This window comes from Desmodus rotundus, chromosome 3 (genome assembly GCF_022682495.2).
Source record: "Desmodus rotundus isolate HL8 chromosome 3, HLdesRot8A.1, whole genome shotgun sequence".
NCBI classification, from domain to species: Eukaryota; Metazoa; Chordata; class Mammalia; order Chiroptera; family Phyllostomidae; genus Desmodus; species Desmodus rotundus.
This window is the reverse complement of record NC_071389.1, coordinates 103064387-103086461: the sequence shown is the minus strand read 5'-3', so window position 1 is coordinate 103086461 and position 22075 is coordinate 103064387. Positions and strand designations below refer to the sequence as shown.

Genomic DNA, 22075 nt, shown 5'->3' with positions numbered 1-22075 from the left:
CATTTTAATGATGTTAATTCTTCTTATCCATGAACATGTTATAGGCTTCTAATTATTTGTATCTTCTTCAATTTCTTTTTTCATTATCTTATAATTTTCCAAGTACAAGTCTTTTTCATCTTTGGCTAAATTTGTTCCTAGGTATTTTTTTCTTTTTGAAGTAATTGTGAATGGGATTGTTTTCTTAGTATCCCTTTCTGTTAGTTCATTATTGGTGTATAAAACGCACCGGATTTCTGGATATTTATTTTAAATCCTGCTACTTTACTCAATTCCTTCATCAGTTCTAGTTATAAGTTTTTCTTTAACCTTTATAAGTGGTTAATACACCATGCTGTTACAGAGTTTCTACGTCAGATTATAAATTTTCACCTTTAGCAGCATATTGTGTACTTTTGTATGATTTTATGTTGCTCATTACTGTCCTTTTGTTTCAGCTTGAATAACTCCTTTCAGTCATTTCTTGCAAGGCAGGTCTAATAGTAATGATCTTGCTTATAGCCTTTGTCTGGGAAAGTCTTTATTTCTCCTTCTTCTCTGCAAGAATAATTTTAGCAGATAAAGTATTCTTGGCTGGCATTTTTTATATTTTAGCACTTTGAATATGTTATTCTGTTTTCTCTTGGCCTTCAGAGTTTCTGCTGAGAAGTCTACTTCTGGCCTAAGGGGTTCCTGTGTAGGTTACCTTTTTTTTTTTTTCCCTCCTGGTTGCCTTTAAGAGTCTTTTACTATCATTGATTTTGACAGTTTTGTTATAATGTGTCTTAGAGGTGTTCTTTTTGCATTGAGATTATAGGTTGTTCTATTAGTTTTATGGACTTATATGTCCAAGTCCTTACCTGGGTTTGAGAAGTTCTCAGCTATTATTTTCTAAATTAAATATTAACTTTAATTTCTTTAAATTAAATAAGCACTCTGCTGTCTTCTCCCTCTCTTCTTTTGGAATACCAGCTATTCAAATGTTTGCCTTTCTAATGGAATCTGATGGCCCGCATTTGGCTTTCTTTACTCTTTTAAAATCTTAGTTCCCTTTCCTCTTCTAACGGTATTATTTCTATACAGTTAGCCCTTGAATAGTGTGGGGTTTAGGGGGTGCCAACTGCCTGTGGAGTCAATTATTGATGTATAACTGAAGTCTGCTTTCCATATATGCAGCTTCCCAACTGCACATTGAAAATACAGTTGACTTTTGAACAACTTGGGTTTAACTGTGCAGGTCTTGGTTTTGCGTTTTATTAGTTGACAACGTTGGTTAAGTTATCTAATCTCTCTCTTGACCTTGATTTCTTCATCTATGAAATGGGGATATTAATCTTTTCTATGGGAAGTGGGTATCAAATTTAGAAATAATGTAACACAGAGCTCAAATTGTACTGTATAGTTTATTTTCACTTATCAGGTTGAGGAAATTGTTCTTGATCATATCTAAAACAGAACACTCTGTTTATTTCCAGAACCTTGCCTACCATCCACCTCTGCTCAAGCCAAAACCCATGTACTTCTTGATTCCTTTTTGTTACCTCCTATTTTCATCAATTCTTGAAGTAATCCTTCTGATGTTATTTTCTGAATTGATTAAGTAGGTTGAATCATATGGAATTGCTAATACTTGCCAGTTTCGGACCTATGAACCAATGATTTGACACAGTGCACTCGAGTCATTTCTGCCTCATGGGTGCTACACAAACCTTCTCGTGTGCCTACCAGTCTCCTATCTCACTCTGCCTTCAGTCTTCTCTAGTCTGTTCTCCCCATAGCATTGCGTATCCATTCTAGTTTTAACATGTAAGTCAGAATCTGGCACTTGCTCAACACCCTTCAAATTTGGGGTTATTTATATTGGGTTGACCAAAAAGTTTGTTTAGCTTTTTTTGTAAACTTTTCATTTTCACCAACAACTTTGTTGATTGGGATATTTTGATTATGTCAGCTGTCTCGTGCATGGTAGAACTTTGATTGTTCTCCGTTTGATCACTGTGAACTTGAAGTGGTCTACCTGACTGTGGAGCATCATCCAGTGAGAAGTCTCCAGCACGAAACTTCGCAAACCACTTTTGACACTTTCAATCAGTCACAGCACCCTCTCCTCTTTTTTGCACAGATCTTTTTTTGCGTTTTCGTTGCGCTTTTACCTTTCTTGAAATAATAAGCATAATATATTGAAAATATTGCCTGTTTTCTTCCATCTTCACTAGTAAAATGGCTCCACAAAAATTCACCAATTTTGATTTTTTTTTTTTTAAATGCACATTGATAGACAGGTGTGACAATACAATTTAACAAAATTTTTTCTAATGATGTCAAAGACAACTAAGGGCTAGAGCCATCTTACGGAAATACCAAGTGAACCTTCTGGCCAATTCAATAATATGTCGTGTTAACATATAAGAAGAAAATATTAGAGTTTTAATATATTTTTAAAAATTCACCTCAGTTTGGTATATGGTGGTAGTAGTGGTGTGTGTGTATGCTTATTTTATAATACATATTGCTAATACAATATGTGATTGGTTTGATCATGATCTAAAAAGTTTATAGACTACAGCTATTAGGTCTAGATTTTAATTAAACATCCAGTTAATTTTTCAAGTCAAATTCTCTGTGTCGTGTGGATGCCTCTTATTACCTGTTCCCCAGACCTACTCTCTACCTGAAGTTCTTGTGATTATCTCCACAGCCCTGTGGGTCTGTGGGTAGCTGAGAGCGCCTGTCTTCCTCTGGATTGTGAACTCTCAGAGAACAAATACTGTCTTTGTCTTTCTTGGACGCTCAGGACTTAAGTACCTGAATAAATATTTGAACTTCTGTAATGAACTCCTATGAATTAGTAAAGGAAAATATTAAAACTTCTTAATTAACAGATAACAGCAGTTCACAAAAGGATATGAACTAAGTAGATGCTTCACTATAATATTAAGTAAACTTAAAACTCTCGATTAAATATTAAAACTAACTCTGACAATTATATTCTAACAGGCAATCCATCTCGGAGATCCAAGTCTGTGCCTTCTCGTGATTTATGCATTTCAGATAAGGGACAAGTAAATCTCTTTACATTTTTATATATTCAAACATAGATGACTCAGGCTTAAAATTGATTAGTTAACTGATGTGTTTATAAACTATTTATACAGGAGACTTTTTATTTAACATTGTGCATATTTTCTATGTAATACCAAACACTAGTAATAGATCCTGTAATAGTAGGAAATGGCTTTTGGAAATAAGTTTAAATTTTAGCTTGCTTGACACGGTATCACATGTCCTTCAGGACAGCTGAGACCTCTTGTTCTTACAGACTGCCTCTCCCAGGGAGCCCCCTGAATCAGTGGATCTCCCAAATCCTGAATATAAAGAGGATGAAAAAGAGGATAAAGAAGAAATTCAGGGAGAAATCAGTCATCCTGATGGAAAGGTTAGAATGTTTAAAAAAATAATGACTACTATAAAAAATAAAAACGGGTTAAAATAAGAGTTGAAACTCTTAGATTCTAAAATAGTTTAAGACTGTTGATGGGGGCTTAAGAACATTAATACCTTGAGGCGTGACCTCGGCTTGATTTTTTGGACTCATCTAAAAATGTTCAACATGCATTAATTGCCATTTCTAGCAAAAGGAGGAATATAGTCCCTTTTTCCAAACCCTTTGTCCTTCCTCCAGACACAGCTAAAAGCCTCAGGTGATGAGGAAAGCCTTACCCTCCCTGCAGCCTTTCTTAAACACTGTGTTCTGGATCAGCTGCCTCTCTCCGTTGTCAGCCTGCAGTTCTCTCCCTGAGCCTGGGGAGGTTGTGAGCAGGAAAGCTGCTGCCTGGCAGGGAGTTCCAGCTGGAAGGGGGAATGAGAATGGTGGGGGCATAAACAGAGTTTGTTACTGGGGAGGTGATAAGGGAATTTTTCCTTAGGTTTATAGAAAACTAACTTTTCCAAATACCCTGATCTGATCCATTTTAATTGAAAGTATAAGGCCAGAGTTCACTGCTAATGGTGAGAAATGAGGGAAGGACAAAGAACAAGTCAATAAGAAGTTAAGTAGACTTTTCCTGTGCAACTCTGCTTTACGTTAACACACTGTTGGTGAGGAAAGCTTTTCTGTTGTAGAAGAATTCCTGCTAGTACAGAAAGGGGGTGAGAAAATTAGGGAATCATCAGATTGCAAACTCTAAAGAAGAAAGGGATCTAGGCAGCAGTCATGACTCCTGAAACCCTGGGCGAAAGGGTGATGGGCTTCATGGCAGACCTCCTGTGACCCAGTCAGCCCTGTGGTCGGGGTACCACATACTGTACTTTCGAACATGTGGCCATGGGAAGCTCAGAGGAGCACCTACAAAGTAGTCTTGTCAGAATAATTCAGCTGGAAGTTAGTCAAGCGTTTAGATCTAACTACCAGTCTTTTTAGGAAATACAGGGGCTGTGAACATGTTAGATGACACATACCATTACAGGAAAGCAATCAGCCAAACCTAGAATGTGGGAAATTTTACATGTTCAATGACATAGTTTCTTCAATAGTTGGCATTAAAAAGGGGGACAGGAGGTGACTGTTAAAAATTAAAATTTAAGACACATGAACTAAGTGTGTGTGGATCTGGTTTTGATCCTGATTCGAATGAACTATAAAAAAAGCCTTTTTTTGTAAATTTAGGGGAAACAGTATTGATGGTAATAAAAATCCTTTCATTACAGATATCTACTGAAGTGTTTATAGATGGTGTTACCAGTGTGCTTTAAAAAAAGTCCATCAAATGAGTTTGTTGGGGGGAAATGAGTGACATAAGGTTGGTGATGTGTTGATACTTGAAGTTGAAAATTACTAACTTTTCTCTTCTTTTGAAAGAATGTTTTATTTTTTATTATGAAAAATTTCCAAGTAGGCAATTAGGAAGAGAATGAGGGATTTTTTTTGTCAGTGTCGTCTCAGGAGGAAATCTTACATATTGATAATGGGTTTCTTTTTTGTAGATAGAAAAGGTTTATGAGGATGGGCGCCGTGTTGTACTGTTTCCAAATGGAACTCAAAAAGAAGTGAGTGCAGATGGAAAGAATATCACTGTCACTTTCTTCAATGGTGATGTGAAGCAGGTCATGCCAGATGAGAGAGTGGTAGGTTTCCTCAGGGCTGGTTTTCTCTGTGCTGTAAACATCTCAAAGAAAAGGCATAGTGACTCTGCGTCTTTACAGATCTACTACTACGCAGCTGCTCAGACCACCCACACCACTTACCCCGAAGGACTAGAAGTCTTGCATTTCTCAAGTGGACAGATAGGTAAAAACTTGCCCTAACTTTTCCTTATTAAATTCTGCCCTTTCTTTAAAAATAAAATATTTATAATAATCATTTTTAAACAGAAAAACATTTCCCAGATGGAAGAAAAGAAATCACATTTCCTGATCAGACTATCAAAAATTTATTTGCTGATGGACAAGAAGAAAGCATTTTCCCAGATGGTACAATTGTCAGAGTACAACGGTATGATATCCGTTATATTTGTTTGTAGGTTTTCCAGTTTTTATGCTTCAACATTTATTACCAGTTGAATTAAAAAATTTTTAAAACATTTATGTAAATCACTGAAAATTTCAGTGAGTTAGAAGCGAGCAAAGACAGAGCGGGTGAGAAGTGTTCTCAGCATTTTGGAATTAGAACTAGTTTGAGAGAAACAGATCCTAATATATAGTCCTTAGCCTCAAGACCTAAAAGGACCTATATGGCACTTCAGGAAAGGAGAGTGGCAAGTGCTTATTTAGAAATTAATTTCGTGAAATTTGAAAGCAGTGAACGAGACACAGAAGGAAAAGCTGCCCTGTCAGTTTTAAGGATAGATAATCCTGTGACCATTTTTTCTTTTTTTTTAAATCCTCAGCCGAGGATGTTTATTGATTTCAGAGAGAGAGGAAGGGAATGGGGTTTGGGAGGGTGGGAGGAGAAACATCTATGGGTTGCATCCCCTACGCATCCCAACTGGGATTGAATCTGCAACCTAGATATGTGCCCTGACTGGGAATTGAACCTGCTACATTTTAGTGTATGGGGTGATGCTCCAGCTGAGCCACCCAGCCACTCTGTCCAGCTTGTAAGCACTTTTTTCCTCTGGCCACCCTGATCCTGTTCTTTAAAATCAACCTTTCTTTTATCCTTGAGTGTGCTAGAACTTAGAGACTTCTTTAAGTGACTTCTTCAGTCCACAGTAATGAGCATCTTGTATCACCATTTTAATTCAAATCATGGTGAAGATCTGTTAACCTTCCTCTCCCAGACTGACAGTTAAGCACCCGTTAACTTGAATACAACTAACACATCACAGATAATTAAACTGACTTGAATTCCATGACATGAACTTGGAAGTAGAAACAATAATTCAAATAATGTAGCGACTTCTTAGGGTCATGATAATGTTTTTAACTTTATCTGATGCTTATTTAATAGCAGTTTGTTCCAAAATTGGGGGAAAACCTTATGTGTATATTATATTTTGGATGTTTGAAGTTTTCTACAATAAAAGGTAGAAAAAATAATATGAAGAACTCCATGGATTCCTCTCTCCATTTTCAGGAATTAATTCCTGACTAGTATTTCTTTATCTGCACTCATTTCTCTCTACTTTGGGTCCAGTGTGAATGTCCCAGACATACTGTCAAGCAGTCAACTTGGTATTAATTTGTCATATTCTGCTTCAGAAGTGGCCTCGGGTCTCATCCTTCTCCTTCCCTCCTCCAGGCTGATGCAAACATGCACTCAGGTGGCTTTTAACTTTGTGAAGAGAGTAACTGTCAAACCTGAAAGCCGTATTTTCATACAGTACCTAAGTTTTTTTAGAGGCAGAATACATGTAAATTTAAAAAAACAAAGAAACCTAAGCATTTTGTGATGAAAACATTTTATTTAAAAGAAAGCTTTTTTATGGGTACATGTAAGCACCAATCTGATAATTGGAATTACCTACCTACAGCAGCAACACTGTGGAAGGTTTTGTGCAGAGGAAAGGACAAGAAATTAAATTCTGTTTTAAATTTACAGAGATGGCAGCAAAATCATAGAGTTTAATAATGGCCAGAGAGAACTACACACTGCCCACTTCAAGAGACGGGAGTATCCAGATGGCACTGTTAAAACGGTCTATGCAAATGGTCATCAAGAAACAAAATACACATCTGGTCGAGTAAGAGTTAAAGACAAGGATGGTAATGTTCTAATGGATACAAAGTTGTAATGCTCCTGTGTGTGACTAATCATGAAATAACACTAACTTGATTTTCTTGTTTAAAAAAGTAACATTTCTTGTGATTGTGTGGTTTAATATCTATGTACTCTGTGTGTGTATATATGTATAAATGGACAAGATTATGCTTGGAATATAAAATAAAATTTATAGCATTTTATAATGCTTGAAATGCATAGGGACAGAAGCATTTTATCTATTATAGAAGCTTATCTGTAATGGAACGGGAAGGTAAAACAGAAGAGTTTGTTCACTCTGTGAGTACAGATAAACTGAAGAGTGAGGAGAAAGTAGTGATGATGAGGGCGATGCTCTAACTGGCCAAAATGTGACACTTGAGAATGGAGGGCAGAGCTGGTTGGCCACAGATGCTAGGCTGCTATGATTTATGAGATGGCTGGGTGACAGAAGCAAGATGTTCTTGAAGGAAGGGCAAGTCATCTACACCTAAATTCATGGGATTATAGATGGGTCTAGTCACTTCGTGCAGAATAATAGTATTGGATAGAGAAGGATTTTTATTGCAATATAGAAAGCCCAAACCTTAAAAGGTTGGTAAATGAGTGAAGTTTCTGTTTGTCTAAACATGTCACAAAAAGAGAGTAGTGAGCCACAGACTAGGAAAAGATACACACACCTGACAAAGGATTAATATGAAGAATCCTCTAAATCAGTAAGATAGTTGCAAACAACTCAACAGAAAAATGGATAAAGGACCTGAGCAAACAAGTGACTATAATGGGCTACCTTTTTATACTTGTACCATATACCGCACATTATGGTCTGGCCACACCACATGTTGGCAAGGAACTCTGATGATGCAGTGAGCTAGTAAAACCTCCTTTTGTAAAGCAATTGCCCATGACCTTGTACTAGTAAGTATATATACTAGAAAATTGGTGACAACCTAAAAATATTTTAGTAACAGAATAAATTACGCGCACAGATGAATGTAACAGTGAAAGTGAATAAAATGTACCGATACAGATAAATGGCAGAAATAAAATAGGAAAGTAAAGGTAACTGTGTGACGCAGAGCAACACTGCCTTGTTTATGGCTGCATTCATCGACAGTAAAAAATCACAAAGACCTATGTAAGAGTGATAAACACCCAATTCACAGGAGTGCTCACCTCCACAGGAAAGAAAGTGATTCGGGAAGAGGTACTTACTACAGGTGCCTACACCTGTATTGATAATACCGTATTTCTTAAGCTGAATACACATTAAATGGGTTTCTCCCCATGGGTCAAAAATATTTGAAAGGAAGTATTTATTAATGATTTTTCAAACAATTCCTAACAGTTCCAAGTGTAAGGGGGAAAAAGGGACTAGCATTGTTGCAGAACAAGTTGAGAAAAACAAGCCTGAAATGGTCTGCATACAGCAAAAATCGTTCTTCTGGGCTGTATACCTGAAAAACAAAAAGTGTACTATTTACACCTTTTCTTAATGTTCAAATCTAGTTCCTGTATCACTTGTTACTTTATGTGAATGGATAAAGACATAGTAAGCTCGTTACCCAAGTACTTTGATAACTTGGTTACTAGGACCTTGATTATTCAACGGTGCTATATGCATCCCATACAATGATGTGCTTCAGTTATTTATAGAGGCCCCTTTATTCTGCTTTCTTTACCCCCATAACTACCTCCTACTAGGGATGGTCACGAGAGCCTTTCCAAGCATTCTAACACTTACAGAACTTCTGATACCGGCCTTCACTGCTGAGGGACCTATGAAGAAGAAATCTAGGAGAGATTCTTGTTGAGCTCTATTGTCACTTCTTTGAGAAATCAAGGAAAGTCCAAAGGTGCTTTCATGGGCATTAGTCACCTGCTTTGTGCCAGCTATACAGGTAAACACGAAGTGACACTTACATCATCATTCATCTTGTTCTGCAAGCCCCATTTCTACTAATGACATGTGAACTGGATACTGTTCATCTTCATATAATGTCACAATTTGTTCTGGTTCCTGAGCCTAAAATTAAGATACAGTTGTAAAGAAAAAACAATAATGTCTTTGCTGTCTTTTTCCCTCCTACCTCTGACAGGAGAGAAAAAGCATTCTCAAAATTATTTATAATTTATACTCAGCACTTGGAAAAGGTATGTAATGGTTTCCTGATAAATCACATTCTTTCCATTCTTCTACTTTATTTAACATGTAACTCCTCCAAAGTTTTCCTACATGGAGCCAACAAGCTTTGAACACCACCATCCTTGTTAAAATTCATTTACATTCTACACATTAAACATTATACCTTTATGCAGAAACTGATCAAATTTGAATGCTACTCACAGAGGTCAACAAACACGCATGTCTAAGGACATTTACTTGCCCTGCCTTTATTCTCTTTTCAGGGGCTTGAGAGAAAACTGCAGAAGCGATTCGCACCATTCTGTATACACAGGAGCTGGATAGGTACAAAGGTTTTCAAAAAGCACTTTCTAGTAGTAGCATTGTTTCTTTAAGAGCTCATTCTTGTCACAGCCGGTACACCAGGACTCCTAAAAGCTTGGGTCCCTAAAGCCGGACAGGTCGGGCTGAAACAACACTGTGAGGCTGGGGTGAATTGGAGAGAGTATTTCCAAGTGAAGGGGTTCGGAAGGGAGAACTAGGGCTCCTGCATTTTACAAACTTAATCAGAAGTCACAAGTACAGACTTTTAGGGGGGTAAAATTTCCCTATTTTAAAACACTGCACTGTATATATAAAACATGGGTGCAGGCTGGATTCTGCCTGTGGGCTCCCCTTTGTGACATGCTAACCTCTAAAGAAGAAAGCACATTTACACCAAACATCACCTGAAGTTTCTTATTTTGATAGATGTTCTTCTGCATTAAACGATTCAAAATTAGTGTATGTATGGTTTAGTGTAATTCAAGCCTTTCTATGACTGACCAGAATCCCCCTTCTGGCCCTTCCTGTTTATCTGCTAGGATGCAGAGCAAAGGTCACTTCCCTGTCCTACTTCTTCAATATAAGTGCTGGAGTGCCTGCTAAGGAACATCAAACATCCCCATCACTGCTGCTTCTCGCACTCCCCAAAGTTACCCTCTTTAATTACTGGTTTACAGGTTTCCCTCACTGACTTATAAATCCTCTAATTACAGGAGACATCTTGATCACTTTTATCTTAGTCATGATATCACTAAGACATTTTAACAAGTTTTAAAATTAATCCTATAGTATTTACAGCTTTATATACTTTAGTTGACGCATGTTTGCATCTAGAGTTGCATGAGCAGAAAGCATTTTAGAAAGTTAATAGGGACTCTAGAAATAACTTCAAAAGGATTCTGGAAAATTAAGCCAGATATTTACCATGGAAGAAGCATAAAGTTGTTTTCCTTGAAGACAGTCTATCATAGCCCACAATGCTTCCATACTCCACTTGGGACAATATGGTATTCTTGTCTTTCCTGAATCTTTTAAGGGAGGTTTAAACCCTCCCAGTAGAACCTTTATGGCTTGGGCTGGATACTGCATAAGGTGAAGAGGAATCTGACGTAGTCTGTCACAGAAGAAATTTTTAAATTAAAATGTTCAGAATGTTACAACTAAAATTCTCTAAGAGCTCAAACTGTAAAACAAAAGTTTGGATTTGTCAGTGATTTCTTGGCAATGATACCAAAAGCATAGGCACTGAGAAAAAAATAAACCACTACATCAAACTAAAAACTGCAAAGGACGTACTGAGAAAAAAATAAACCACTACATCAAACTAAAAACTGCAAAGGACGTAAGAGTGAAAAGGCAATGTACAGAATGGGAGAAAAAAATACGCATTAAAAGTAGACACTTCTACGAAGATACATAAATGGCCGACATACACGAAAAGATTCTCAGCTAGGGAAATGCAAATCAAAGGCACAATGAGACACCATCTCACACCCATTAGAATGACCATCATCACTCACACAAGAAAGTGCTGGTGAGGATGTGGAGAGAAACTGGGAACTTCGGACACTTAGTGCGAATTTTTTTTTTTTTCCTTAGCAGGAATTTTTAAATGGTACAGCTGACAAGGAAAACAGTTTGGTGGTTCCTCCAAATACTAAAAATAGAATGAGCATATGACCCAGCAATTGTACTTCTGGGGACACACATAACCAAAAGAATGGAAAGCAGGCCTTCAGGAGTTATCTGTACACCCATAGGAGCATTATTCACGACAGCAAAAGGTGGAATCAACCCAAGTGCCCACTGATGGATGAATGGATATATAAATTGTAGTACTGCATGTACAATTCAACCTTAAAAGGGAACAAACTTTTGACACAGGCTGTAACTTGGATGCACTTTGAGATCATTATGCTCAGTGAGTTATGCCAGTCACAACAATCAAATACTCGTAGTACAGATGTACAGTAGTCAAATTCATACTGACTGCAGAGGGGTGGCTGCCAGGGCTGGATGAGCGGGGATGGGAATTTTTGTTTAATGGGTACAGAGTTTCAGTTTTACAAAATAAAAAGATTTCTGGAGACTGGTTGCACAACAGTGTAAGTAGGATTACCACTACTTAACTGTACATTTAAAAATGGTTAAGACAGTCTATTTTGTGACATGGGTATTTTACCACAATATAAAAAAATACTACAAATAAAACCAACCCCCCCAACCCCCAAATAACTGTTGGCAAGGATGTGAAGAAAGTGGAACCCTTTTTATTGCTGGTGGGAAATGTAAAATCATCAGAAAGTTAAACACAGAATTACTGTGTGATTCAGCAATTCCACACCCAGGGACGCACCCACAACAACTGAAAGAGGGGCTCCAACAACTACTTGGGCATGTTCACTGCAGCATTATTCACAGCAGTCACCACAGGGACACAACCCAAGTGTCCTTGAACAGGTGAACAAAATGTAGTCTATGCATAAAGTGACGTGTTACCCAGAAAGTAATGAGATTCTGATACATGCAACAATTGGATGAACCATGATAACGTCAAGTAAACTCAGTCAGACACTGAAGGACAAACCAAACACTGTATGATTATACTTAAAGACAACTGTGACACAGGAGCCGGGAAAAGGGGAATGGAATGTTACTGTTTAATGGGTACAGAGCTTCTGCTCGGGATTTATGAAAAGGTCCTGGCAGTGGACAGTGGCGGTGGCTGCACAACACTGGATGTGTCTGATGCCAGTCACTGGTTAACTGTACACTTAAACATGGCTAAAACAGCAAGCTTTATGTGTATTTTACCACAATAAAAAAACTTAGATTAAAAAATTCTCTATACCAACAGCTTCAAAATATTTTCTTTTAAAAGTCAAAATCTTCCTAATAATTATTAAAAACAAATAAGACTAAGAGTCCTAATTCAAATAAGTTGACTTTGTTAAAAACCTGTTTATTGTCAGCTTTTCAGTTGACCCGTAATCCACAAATTGAACCAAGATGGCTAGAGGATTAAATTCTTTAATGGAAACAATCTTTGCTCTATACCATAATTCATCGTCATATTCTGCAAGGCAAGGCATTTCTGGAAAGACAGAAAAAGGGAAAAAATCACATTGCCTTTTATTTTAATAGTTTTTTAAAACACAGTAAAGTACAAAGAAAATGTAATCGCCACATAGCCATTATTCAGAATTAAACACTCAACAGTTAGCCATATGTTGGCTGTGCTCTTTTCTGTTTAGACCGCAGGTGGCAAACACAAGGCCCGCCGAATCCGGCCCTCCACCTTGTTTTATCTGGACCTGCACCTAGTTTCTACCTGGCGGCAGTGCTGAGCTCTCGCTTAACTGTTACGGAGTAGTTACATGTATAGAGTCCTAAATTACATTCGGCCCTTTGAAGAAAACCATGAGGTTGATGTGGCCCCTGGTGAAAATGAGTTGACACCCCTGGTTTAGACTTTATAAGCCCTGAAGAAAGGCATTCTCCCATGCTCATGGTGCTTAAGTCTTGCTGTTGCTCAGGTCTTATATCACCCTTCCACAACCCCCTGGCTCTGTATTCCCCAAATCTCTTCATTTGGACCACCATTTTCTGCAGAGGTTAATAAAACAGTTTCTGCTATTCCTGCTTTCAAGTTTGTCCTCCACCAGTACATTCTCTATAAAACCAATAGAATTAAATAAAATTTTCAATTACACTGCTTTCTTGTTTAAAATTCTTCAGTGGCACCTTAACCACCTGCAATATCAAGTCCTGAGAAGTTTGGTTTCTGGGGTTCATAATCCAGTCCCAGCCAACTCCTACCACAACCACCAGTGTACTACCTAAACACATCACTTCAGCACATGACTGTTCCACCATCTGGATGGTGCCCCATGACCTTCTTTTTTATGATAAACATCTCTTCTTTCAAAGATCAGTACAACTCCAATACAACTTCATAAAGCCAACTCCTATCATGGTCTCTGATCCAATGGTGCCAGGCACATTGCTTTAGCAGGAGCTGTTCTTACACTGAACTGATGCACATGTCCCTTCTCTGCTTCCCCACTAGTTCTCACACAGTCCCACCAGGTACCTGGTGTAAGCCTTTGCTCAGTAAAAAGTGTGTTAATGCATGCCAGGCTTGAGTAAAGTTGAGGAACAATGAGTATGACAGTACATGATTCCTCTTCTTCATACACTTTCAGATGGTAGAGCAGACAGAATACACCTTGGGTTCCTATGTTGCTCTACTGCCCCTCCCTTTATCATATTTTCCACAAAATTTCTATAAAGAAAAGTAGTTGTGGGCAAGTGACATTTAAATACTTCATACTCTAATGAGATTTTTAAAAAACAATTTTTATCAAACTTGTAAATAATTTGAGTATATGGAGGTTATCAATAGAACAGTAAGAATCTCATCTGTCTGCATAATAAACAAGCTGCCTGAATCATGGTTAACAATCCCCTTCAACCTTTACCATTTCCAGCCTCAAAAACATAGCCAACTGACATCTCAAAATAGCACTGAAAAAACCCCACCCAGTTGTCATTTTAAATCCACAAAGCAATTCCTTCAACATAAATTACTTATTCAAATGTACATCTTTAACAGGCACTTGCCTATGAATCCACTTGTACATATGTGCACTGAGGAACAAGGGCCCTGCAGAAGGGGGCAAAGACGTGTGTACCCTGAATCGGAACGTCACGCAGAAGGTTGGTTTGACTTCCCTTGAGACAAGAAATACAACGAGGAAGAATTGTTTCTTCCAGATTATAAATCTAAGTTTACCAAAAAAATCACAATGAATTTATTCTTTCATTCAACATTATTTACGAGCACCAGCTTGTGCAAGGTACCCTAATTGCTGGTGACAGCAGTACTGGGAGTCCCTATTTAACAAAGGAGAGGAGGTGGCATGGAGTGTGATGGGGCAGGGAGGGTGGTAGTGCCACTCACACAGGGCGTCAGGGTAGACTTGCAATAGGGGAAGAGTTGGACAGAGACCTAAACTGCTCGCAGTCTGGGGAAAGAACATTCCAGGCAGACAGAACTGCAAGGGCTGTTTATCAACCAAACATGGGTCACAACTGATAAAAAAAAATCTCATTGAGTAAACTCAGGTATATCAGGCCAATGTTCTCCTTGGTTTTGGCACATCCTCTGTATGTACGAAACAAGGAATAAACACATCTCTCTACATCACACATGGACAGAAAAGCAGAGATGTACTCAGGAATTGTTGACACCTGTACTTGTGTACTCTCCTCACAGGAGAATCACATATATTTATTAAACATGAATAAGAATAAATTCTAAAGAAAAAAGACAGCAGAGTTTGACCTGAGTTTCCACGCCCCCAACTCTAAAATCATCAGTTAATTGCAACGGCTTGCAATTAAAATGACTGCCATTTGGACCTCAGTAACTGCTCACAATTTGGGAGAGTCACAAAACCTGAAGCTTAGACAAAACATCTTCATGCAATTTTCCAATGAACTCAAGTTCTGGAAAATCAAGCTGCCCCAATGCAGTACTTACCTTCTCTTAGATCACTTAGAAAATGGGGAAGGTCACCTAGAGCATCTTCAGAGTTCAGAAATGAGCACATCCAGGGAGTGTGATAACATTAGAAATCACCAACCTCATCAGTCCATTCAAACAGAACAAGCTTCGCTAAGAATCCCAGGGTACTCAGAAAGTGTGGGCTACCTGTTCTGAAGTCCGTCAGAGGCAGGAGAGTCTCCACATGAGTGTTGAGCCCCCGCAAAGCTTCACTGAGGCTCTCAGACTCTGATTCCCAGCTGACTCCACTGCCATCTGTGTCACTATGCTGGCTACAGAGGTTACACTTTTCTACAGAATCAAGGCAAATATACACCTAAGTGGGGGAAAAGTAAGGGAAAACTTTCAAATTCTTTTAGTATTCATTTATACAGACAAAAATCACTGTCGTAGACAGTCTCCAACAATGGCCCCAACGATTCCTTGTAGAGTTTGTCTCCCACATCATATTGGAGTTGATATTTGTGACCAAAAGAACGTGACATGGTGCCTCTGTCTTGCTGGTGTCACTGCTCTCACAGGGAAAGCTGTGTTGTCATCCAGTCAATGGAGAGGCCCACAGGGCAAGGCACTGAGCCCCCAGGCAGCATCCTTTGAGTCTTTTTGAAAGCGCATCCTGCAATGCCCTCCCCCACCCCCAACATCTTGATCACGACCTTGAGAGGTCCTGAGCCAGTACTGAATTAAGGAGCTTCTGATTCCTGACTCTCATTTGTGTTGTTTTCAGCTTCTAAATTTGGAGTAATCTGTTATACGGCAATAAATAACTAATACAAAAACCATTATAAAACCCAACAGTAGTACACTCCTATGCTCTGAGATGACTGAAGAGCAAATTCTTTCTTTGCCAGTGAAGGAAAGGTTTACTGTGGAAACTGGCTGAAGGGACTCTTGTTACGTCACTCTCATTGCTTCCTTTTTTGTTGGCTAAAGACTTTTTCGTTAGTGTACTTATTCAATTCAGTCCATATTTATTGAGTGCCTACTATGTATCAGGCAGTATTCTAGGTTCTGGGGACACCAATGACCAAAACAGACAAAAGTCCCTGTCTTCATGAGGGACGGCCTGGTAGGGAAAAGTAGACAGACATTGTGAGAAAGTGGAGAGGGCGTTAGAAGGTGATGGCTGGTATGGAAAAATCCAGAGCATCTAGACTTCCTGTAGAAAGAGGACAGGGGAGTGAGGTGTCGAAGATTTCATAGGTTAAAATACGTATAGATTAAAAATCTAAGGGTTTGGAATAACTACAGCAACACAACACTGGGAAAACCAGCCAGTGCTTAAGAAATACTTGCCTTATTCAGTATTGACAAATGTCTGAACAGGAAATTACTGTGCGGGCAAACTAGCAGTCACCAAGTTTCAATTATTTAAGGTCAGTAAGAAGAAAAGGAGAAGAATCGTAACAGTTAAAAGACCAGGACTGCATATTATGTCTTTAACAAACAACTAATCATGTAAATTAAATGACACACCTCATTAGGCGAGACCACGTGCTTAACTTGAACAGCATACAGTTCTCCTGGAGGAGGCAGAGGTGAAGGCAAATACGGTGGTAAAATAGGTGTTTCTGTTTCTGACAAAAGCAATTCCTAAAACACCACAAAAAATTCAAATTCAGAATGATTACTACAGAAACCCACTCCACTGCCAAATTCATGACAGCGCAACATGCTTTGTTGGCAGAGAGCAAGCTCACTGACACAGTGAGTACCGCGAACTGGAAAATGTGACAAGTACACAAAAGATCTTTGGAATTCTCCCCCCCACCCAATGAAAAACTTTGTATAAAAAAACTCCATGTTTTCTTTTAATGTATACCTATCTGCACATACACAATGTTCTGCAAAAATGGTTAATAGTTAACATTAATGCCACTGCCTAGTATCACCTGGGGGTCTGGACTTTTTTGCTTTTCCCATGTCTGTTGCATTTATTTTTAGAAAAAGTATGTATTTAAAAATTTTTTTAAAAAACTTTTTAAAAACTGTCGTTCAAGTACAGTTGTCTCCATTTCCCCCCATGACTCCCCACACACCAGCCATCCCCACTTCACACACTTGATCCCACCCACCTTGAGTTTTGTCCATGTGTCCTTTCTGGTTGTTTCTGAAAACGCTTCGTTCTTTTCCCTCCCATTATCCTCTCCTACCTCCCCTCTGGTTATTGTCAGTTTGTTCTTAATTTCAATGTCTCTAGTTGTATTTTGCTTGCTTGTCTGTTGTGTTGATTAGGTTCCACTTACAGGTGACATCATATGGTATTTGTCTTTCACTGCCTGGCTTATTTCCCTCAGCATAATGCTCTCCATTCCATCTAGGCTTTCACAAAGGGTAGGAGCTCCTTCTTTCTTTCTGCTGTGTAGTATTCCATTGGTTAACATACCATATTTTTTTGATCCATTCATTTACTGATAGGCACTTAGGTTGCTTCCAGCACTTGGCTATTGTAAAGTGTGCTGCTGTGAACAGTGGGGTGCATAGGTTCTTCTGAATTGGTGTTTCAGGATTCTTAGGATATAATCCCATCAGTGGAATTGCTGGGTCAAAAGGTAGTTCCATTTTTTAGCTTTCTGAGGAAATTCCATATTGTTTTCCACAGTGGCTATACCAGTCTGCATTCCCACTAACAGTTCACTAGGGTTCCTTTTTCTCCACAACCTCTCCAACACTTGTTAATGAGGCCCATTCTGACCAGTGTGAAGTGGTATCTCATTGTGGTTTTAATTTACATCTCTCTGATGGCTAGTGAAGCTAAGCATCTTTTCATATGTCTCTGGGTCCTCTGTATGTCCTCCTTGGAGAAGTGTCTGTTCAGGTCTTTTGCCCATTTTTAATTGGTTTTTTTGTCTTCTTGGAGTGGAGTCAAGTGAGTTAATATATTTTGGAGATCAGACCCTTGTCTGAGATATCACTGGCAAGTATGTTTTCCCATATAGTTGGTTCTCTTTTCATTTTAATGCTGTTTTCTTTAGCCATTCAGGAGCTTTTTATTTTCATGAGATCCCATTTGCTTATTCTTTCCTTTATGTCCCTTGCTCTAGGGAACATATCAGAGAAAATACTGCTGTGTGGAATATCTGAGATTTTCTTGCCTATGTTCTCCTCTAGGACTTTTATTTTGTCACAACTTATATTTAAGTCTTTTATCCACTTTGAATTTATTTTTGTGTATGGTGTAAGTTGGTGGTTCAGTTTCATTTTTTTCACAGTAGCTGTCCAGCTCTCTAAACACCATTTGTTGAAGAGGCTATTTTTACTCCATTTTATGCTGCTGCCCCCTTTGCCAGGTACTAATTGACCATAGAGACTTGGGATTATTTCTGGGCTCTGTGTTCTGTTCCATTGCTCTATGTGCCTGTTTTTATGCCAGTACCAGGCTGTTTTGATTACCATGGCCTTGTAATACAGTTTGATATCAGGTATTGTGATCCCTCCTGCTTTGTTCTTCTTTCTCAAAATTGCTGCAGCTATTCGGGATCGTTTATGGTTCCATATAAATTTCTGAAATGTTTGTTTTATATCTGTGAAATATGTCATTGGTACTTTAATAGGGATTGCATTGAATCTATAAATCGCTTCTAATCCATGAACATGGTACATGCTTCCATTAGTCTGTGTCTTCCTTAATTTCTTCAGTGTTGTGTAGTTTTCTGAGTACAGGTCTTTTACCTCCTTGGTTAGGTTGATTCCTAGGTACTTTATTTTTCTTGTTGCTATATCAAATGGGATTTTTTTCCTCATTTCTATTTCAGCACTTTCATTGTTGGTGTACAAAAATGCGTTTGATTTCTGAATATTGACTTTGTATCCCGCTGTTCTGACAAATTCACTTATTAGGCCAAGTAGTTTTTTGGTGGAGTCTATAGGATTTTCCATGTACACTATCATGTCATCTGCAAACAATGACAGTTTTGCTTTCTCCTTTCCAATTTGGATGCCTTTTATTTCTTTTTCTTGTCTGACTGCTGTGGCTAGGACTTCCAATACTATGTTGAATAGGAGTGGTGAGAGAGGGCATCCTTGTCTTGTTCCTGATCTTAGTGGGAAAGCTCTAAGTTTTTGTCCATTGAGTATGATGTTGGCTGTAGGTCTCTCATATATGGCCTTTATGATGTTGAGGAATGTTCCCTCTATTCCCACTTTGTTGAGGGTTTTTATCATAAATCAGTGCTGTACCTTATCAAATGCTTTTTCTGCATTTATTGATATGATCATGTGATTTTTGTGTTTTTTTATGTGATGTATTACATTTATTGATTTGTAAATATTGTACCATCCTTTCATCCCTGGGATGAATCTGACTTGATCATGGTGTATGATCTTTTTAATGTATTGCTGGATGCGGTTGGGCCTATAGTTTTTTTCTTTGTTGTGTCTTTATCTGGTTTTGGGATTAAGATGATGCTTCATAAAAAGAGTCTGGGAGTCTTACGTCTTCTTGGATATTTTAGAATAGTCTGTGAAGGATATGCGTTAGCTCTTCCTTAAATGCTTTGTAGAAGTCTACTGTGAAACCATCCTGTCTGGGGCTTTTGTGTGCTGGCAGGTTTTTTATTACTGATTTGATTTCATCAGTTGTTATTGGTCTGTTTAGGCTTTGTGCTTCTTCTTCATTTAGTTTTGGAAGATTATATTTTTCTAGAAATTTGTTCATTTCACCTAGGTTTTAAAATTTCTTGGCATACAGTTCTTCATAGTAATGTCTTACAACTCTTGTATTTCTGTGGTATCAGTTGTAGTCTCTCCTCTTTCATTTCTGATTGTGTTTATTTGGGTCCTCTCTCTTTTTTTCTTGATGAGTCTGCTTAAAGGCTTGTTGATTTTGTTTATCTTTCCAAAAATCAGCTTCTGGATTTATTGATCCTCAGAACTGTTCCTTTAGTCTTGATATCATTCATTTCTGCTCTGATCTTGGCTATTTCTTTCCTTCTACTTGCTCTGGGCTGTCTTTGTTGTTGTTCCTCCAGTTCTTGTAGATGTAGAGTTAGGTTGTTTATTTGAAATGTTTCTATCTTTTTTAGGTAGGCCTGTGTCTCTATGAACTTCCCTCTCAGGACTGCCTTTGCCGTGTCCCATACGTTCTGGAGTGTTGTGAGCTCATTTTCATTTGTTTCCGAAAACTTTTTGATTTCGTCCTTGATCTCATTCTTAACCCATTTATTGTTTAATACCATGGTATTCAACCTCCATGAGTTATAGTGTTTTGGGTTTTGTTTTCTTCAGGTGGGTTTCTAGTTTCAGTCCCTTGTGGTCTGAGAAGATGCTTTCTATGATTTCAATTTTCTTGAATTTGTGGAGGCTTGTTTTGTGTCCTATCATGTGGTCTATCTTTGAAAATGTTCCATGTGCATTTGAAAACAATGTGTATTTTGCTTCTCTGGGATGAAAGATTCTATCTATATATCAGTTAAGTCCATTTGATCTAGGGTATTGTTCAATGCCGCAATATTCTTGTTGATATTTTGTTTGGAAGATCTATCCATTTTTGACAGTGGGGTGTTAAAATCCCCTAGTATAAGTGTGTTGCTGTCTGTATCTTTCTCGAAGTTCTCCAAAACTTTCATTATGTATTTGGGTGCTCCTATGTTGGATACCTATATGTTTATAATATTTATGTATTCTTGATGGGATTCTTCCCTTGAGTATTATGAAGTGTCCTGCTGGGTCTCCTTTTATGGCTCTTGTTTTGAACTCTATTTTGTCTGATATAAGTAATGCTGCCCCAACTTTTTTGTCCTGTCCATTTGCTTGAAATATTTGTTTTCAGCCTTTCACTTTCAGTCTGTGTAGGTCTTTTGTTCTGAAGTGGGTCTCTTATAGGCAGCATATGTGTGCATCATGTTTTCTTATCCATTCAGTTATCCTATGTCTTTTGATTGGAGCATTTAATCCATGTACATTTAAGGTTATTATTGATAGGTACTTCATTTTTCTTCCTTCATATCTGTGTTGCTCTCTCTCTCTCACTGTTTTTCTTCCTTTTCTTAAAGCAGACCCTTTAGCATATCTTACTTACAGTGCTGGTTTGGTGGACGTATATTCTTTGAACCTTCTTTTGTCTGGGAAACTCCTTATTTGGCCTTCCATTTTAATTGAGAGGATAGTGTTTTGGTTGGAGGCCTTTGCTTTTCATCCCTTGGAGTATTTCTTGCCATTCCCTTCTGGGCTGGAACGTTTCCATTGAGAAGTCAGCTGCTAGCCTTATTAGGGCTCCCTTGTATGTTACTTCCTGTTTCTCCCATGCTGCCTTTAAGATTCTTTGTCATGGAATTTTGCCATATTAATTATGACGTGTGTTGGAGTGGGCCTCTTTGGGTTCCTCTTGATTGGGACCCTCTGTGCTTCCTGGATTTGTGTGACTTTTTCTTTCACCAAATTAGGGGAGATTTTCCATCATTACTTTTTCAAACAGGTTTTCTATCCCTTGCTCTTCTTCTTCTCCTTCTAGTATCCCTATTATATAGATATTATTACATTAGAATAACTATGTGTTTTATAATAAAACCTAAAAAATACGGGAAGTTCCCAAAGAAGATTTAAGTTAGTTAAAATCATCCCCCCAAAAAAGAGTGCTCTTTTAAGCTCTATAAAAGCATAAGGAATAATAAAAAGTTACATTATTCCCAAAAGGATTATAGCATTTAGCAGTTGTTAATAGCAAATATACATAAAAATTGGTTGGTTTTCTTTTAGAAAGTTAAAAAATATTCTTCAACATAATAATTAGCATACAAAGTAAAATTATCACATTCAAATTTGTAGATTAATTTATTACTATTTAACATTTCCAAACTGGTGACAAAATAAAACATATCTGAACCACTTAGTAGAGTTGAGAAAAAAGTGATTACCCTACTGTTGAATTTTACTGATTTGT

At 37.9% G+C, this 22075-nt stretch overlaps 2 protein-coding genes across 2 annotated transcripts in view; one reads left to right on the top strand and one right to left on the bottom strand.

Moving 5' to 3' along the window:
• Positions 1 to 8176, top strand: part of CPAP (centrosome assembly and centriole elongation protein) — a 76773-nt gene extending 68597 nt beyond the window's left edge. Inside the window, exons 17-22 of the mRNA XM_053920688.2 lie at positions 2977 to 3041; positions 3299 to 3415; positions 4963 to 5103; positions 5182 to 5266; positions 5350 to 5470; positions 7019 to 8176. Of these exons, the coding sequence (XP_053776663.1) occupies positions 2977 to 3041; positions 3299 to 3415; positions 4963 to 5103; positions 5182 to 5266; positions 5350 to 5470; positions 7019 to 7211 (722 nt within the window). The 3' untranslated portion in view covers positions 7212 to 8176. The remainder of the gene's footprint in view (positions 1 to 2976; positions 3042 to 3298; positions 3416 to 4962; positions 5104 to 5181; positions 5267 to 5349; positions 5471 to 7018) is intronic.
• A 170-nt stretch (positions 8177 to 8346) lies between these two features.
• RNF17 (ring finger protein 17) overlaps positions 8347 to 22075 on the bottom strand; it is a 161136-nt gene continuing 147407 nt past the window's right edge. Inside the window, exons 32-37 of the mRNA XM_024580800.3 lie at positions 16672 to 16788; positions 15343 to 15511; positions 12585 to 12720; positions 10551 to 10740; positions 9101 to 9203; positions 8347 to 8634 (exon numbers count right to left, since the gene is read on the bottom strand). Coding sequence (XP_024436568.2) covers positions 9105 to 9203; positions 10551 to 10740; positions 12585 to 12720; positions 15343 to 15511; positions 16672 to 16788 — 711 coding nt within the window. The 3' untranslated portion in view covers positions 8347 to 8634; positions 9101 to 9104. The remainder of the gene's footprint in view (positions 8635 to 9100; positions 9204 to 10550; positions 10741 to 12584; positions 12721 to 15342; positions 15512 to 16671; positions 16789 to 22075) is intronic.